This window comes from Musca vetustissima, unplaced genomic scaffold (assembly GCF_032173495.1).
Source record: "Musca vetustissima isolate MV318-11 ecotype Yass unplaced genomic scaffold, APGP_CSIRO_Mvet_v1 utg119654, whole genome shotgun sequence".
Classification (NCBI taxonomy): Eukaryota; Metazoa; Arthropoda; class Insecta; order Diptera; family Muscidae; genus Musca; species Musca vetustissima.
The window spans coordinates 63,675-67,242 of record NW_026878208.1 but is presented as its reverse complement, the minus strand read 5'-3'; the positions used below and the strand labels follow the sequence as shown (position 1 = coordinate 67,242).

At 39.1% G+C, this 3,568-nt stretch overlaps 1 protein-coding gene across 1 annotated transcript; it reads right to left on the bottom strand.

Moving 5' to 3' along the window:
• Positions 1 to 2,080: 2,080 nt before the first annotated feature.
• On the bottom strand, positions 2,081 to 2,884 carry LOC133323034 (helix-loop-helix protein ngn-1). The gene has a single exon (XM_061531993.1). It carries the CDS (start codon positions 2,882 to 2,884, stop codon positions 2,081 to 2,083), a length of 804 nt encoding a protein of 267 aa, XP_061387977.1.
• Between the last annotated feature and the right edge of the window lie 684 nt (positions 2,885 to 3,568).

The window sequence follows — 3,568 nt, the reverse complement described above, 5'->3', positions numbered from 1 at the left end:
GCATGGACTATTATTTCGAAAATTCACATATTCACAATTTTTTTCGTTTTTCCGATTTTCATATAGAAAAAATTTACCAGACCGCATGTCACTATTTTTTCGTATAGGTAAAAGTCGACAGTACCGAAGCGATTTGTTTGGTACTACAAACAGTTCCTTGGGCCACATAAACTAATTTTCTGTATAGCAAAAAATCGACAGGACAGACGATAATATTTTTTCCGGTACAAAAAATCGACAGGACCCTGAGAACTATTTTTTCGCAAAAAAAAAATCATAGGGTCCACAGAGGAACATTTTCTTGTACAAAAAAAATCAGAGGGCCCGTAAGGGATTTTTTTTTTCAAAATACAAAAATCGATATGACCGCAGTTCTTGACAGGACAGCAGGGATGATTTTTTTCATATTGAAAAAATCGAAGGATTATATTTTTCGTGTAGAAAAAATCGACAGGGCCGCATTATTTTCGTACAGAAAAAAAAATCGACAGGACTGCAGGTCGCATTTTTTCGTAGGTCCCCAGTTTTACATGTAGAAAACAAATCTCAGGGCCGAAGGGACAATTTTTTCGAATATACAAAATTCAGGGACCAACGGGACATTTTATTGATATTTTTCTAAACGAAAAAATTGTCCCGCTGGTCCCTGAATTTTGTATACTCGAAAAAATTGTCCCTTCGGCCCTGAGGTTTGTAAAACGTAAAACTGACTATTTTGTCGAACATTGTCGATTGGGGACTTTTTACAATTTCACAGGAGCATAGAGAATATTTTTTTCGCAGGAGCATAGAGAATATTTTTTTCCTATAGAAAAAAATCGAGAAGACAGTAGGGACTTTTTTGAATAGAAAAAATCACGGACTTTTTTCTATAGATTTTTTTCGTATAAAAAAGGGACAGCAGGTCCGTATTTTTTTCTTATAGAAAAGCCAAGTACGACATGAAAAAATCAATAGGCCGTAGGGACTACTACTGGAATAGAAAAAAATCAACATGACCACAGGGACTGGTTTTCGTATATAAAAAATCGACCCCAGGTAACATTTTTTTGGTATCGAAAAAATCGACAGGGCTGTAGGGCTATTTTTTCAAATAGTATCACACATATAATTTATTTACAATATAAAAAATACACCCAAACACAGGAACTATTTTTTGAACCTTTGATAATTTTGTTCGTATAAAAAAATTCTTAGAACGACGTGGACTACTTTATCGTATAGAAAAAATCGACAGGTCTGCAAGGACTATCTGTTTTCTGTCATAAATAAATTCTGAGGGCTGGAGGGACTATTTTTTTATAAAAGAAAATCTCAGGAACGCAGGAAAAATTTTTCGTATAGAAATAATTTTAGGAAAATTGTTTCATATAGAAAAAAAAATCGGCAGGACCACAGACACTACTTCTTGTAATAGAAGGGACTATTTTTTCCAAAAATAACGCACAAAGTTCCTCCCCTTCTTCAACTACCCACTTCATTGTTTTTAATTTTTTTAAAACTCCTTGAAAAAATTGCCCACTGTGGCCATTAAATGCACAACCACATCTTTGGTAATGGCAGGTTAAAAACCATTTAATGCTAAAGGATTCACACCGCGCACATACACACACTCACATTTGCTAGCTCAGCCAAAACACTAACCCAACATCAGCAGGATTTACAAGTAACACTAACACCTACACATACCTATGCTCCAATACTCCCACACACATTGGCAAAACAAAAATATGCAGCATACGTGGTCCATGGTTCAGTAAGGTGGAATGACAGGACAGCAATTAGCAGGAGGCCAGAGCAAAAAAAAAAAATCCTAGAAAAAGGTGCACTTTCAAATCACCATTCGAATACTACAACTGCTGTTTGCAGAGGGAAGGCTGTCGCCGAATGCTGCTGCTGTTTCGCCTAAACGCCCATTATTGGAAAGCCATCAATTTTTACGAGTAACACGTGCTCAATCACCTTAACTGAGCTGAGCCTCTGTCGAGGGTATTAATGACGACGCCGACTATGCTGCTGACCAGGATACAAGGAACAGGAATTGAATTGGAAAAAAGAACACGGCTCGAAACGTGGCAAATCACTGCAGACTCAAATCTTGACGATAGGATGGAAAACTGTTGATGGTTGAGGATGGGGAACAGGGTGATGCTATTGTTTCGGGTGATGATAGGCAGGAGTTTCCCTCAAGAGAGTAAAGACTGTTGTAGTTGATTTCCGAAGACTCTGTGCCATTTTCAAGCATATCGATGAGAGCACAAATGTAGGTCTGAGCCATTTGTAGTGTCTCAAATTTGGAGAGTTTTTGTTCCAAATCGGGAGCGGGTACTACCTCGCGTAGACGATCAAAGGCTTCGTTGAGACCATTCATACGCTTGCGTTCCCTGGCATTGGCTGCCTGGCGTCGGCGTTTGAGCACTGAAGGGCTGGGAGGATTTGTCGGCTCCGAACTCTGTGATTTTCTTGAAGAGGTGGAGTTGGTCCGACTTTTGGGTTTCCTTTCTTTTTTGTTGTTAGTTTTTGGTTTGGAATCGGTGCTGATTTCGTTGTGACTTAGCTCTGTGGAACTTTGATTTGGTGTCAAGGGGGTTTCCATGTGATATTCGGGATGATGGAGATGATGTTGCTGCTGATGGTAATATCCTCCGTTTCCATTGGGTGTTGATGTAATCATCCCACTATTCATATTCCAATTATCCACATAAACTGTGGTATTCCCCACATAGGGAGTGGTGTTGAGAGGGGAGTTTGTATTCAGCTGATAGCTAGGGCTACCCAAATATTGAGAGCTATCATCCTCCGCAGAAGAAGGGTATGCTGTTGTATAATCCGCCAGCACTCCATGGTGGGTTGCCATGGGTTTATATGACAAGTAGGAATTCATGGCGTCCGAGAATTATTTTTTCGATTTTCAAAATTTTATTTTTTTTCTAAATTAACAAATTTTTTCTTTCGATTTGTCGGAAAAAATTATGTCGATCTTAACACGCCGTTGTTTGTTTTACAACTAATCCTGGTTTGAAAATTCTGACTCTTGACTCTTCAATTTGAAAGTGCCACTTTTTTCCATTGTTAAGTGGTGGCTGATGGACTCGTCTTCGTAGTCCCCCTACCCTTCTTCATTCACGCAATTAAACAAATTCGTAAAAAAGCGTCAGTTGGCCATACAGACAATTAGACCAACTGGCATGCGACCAACACACAGCCAAACAAACGCACACACACAGAAGAGAAGATCTTCAGCCAACCATCGACCACATGTTCCATATCATAGCCATTCTTCGAACAACAACAGAAGCGCCGTTCTTGGCACGAGCTGAGCTAATATCTCCGTTCTACAATCTATCATTATTATCACTCCAAGTTTTATGAATTTATTTCTCTGGTGAATGAAAATAGGATCTTCTTCCTTGTAGGCACAAATCATCCCCAAGGCGAAGCAACCCCCTCCCTCAATTTTCTCTGGCTGACCACTTTATGGGCACATAGCATTCCTTCTTCTCCTTTTCGTCTGTTGCAAATAGTCTATGAAAGTGCATAAATTAGGGATCATCATCATTAACATATC

Excerpts from the sequence above, each read along its gene's own strand:
- LOC133323034 (XM_061531993.1), bottom strand. The coding sequence starts at position 2,884 with ATGAATTCCTACTTGTCATATAAACCCATGGCAACCCACCATGGAGTG.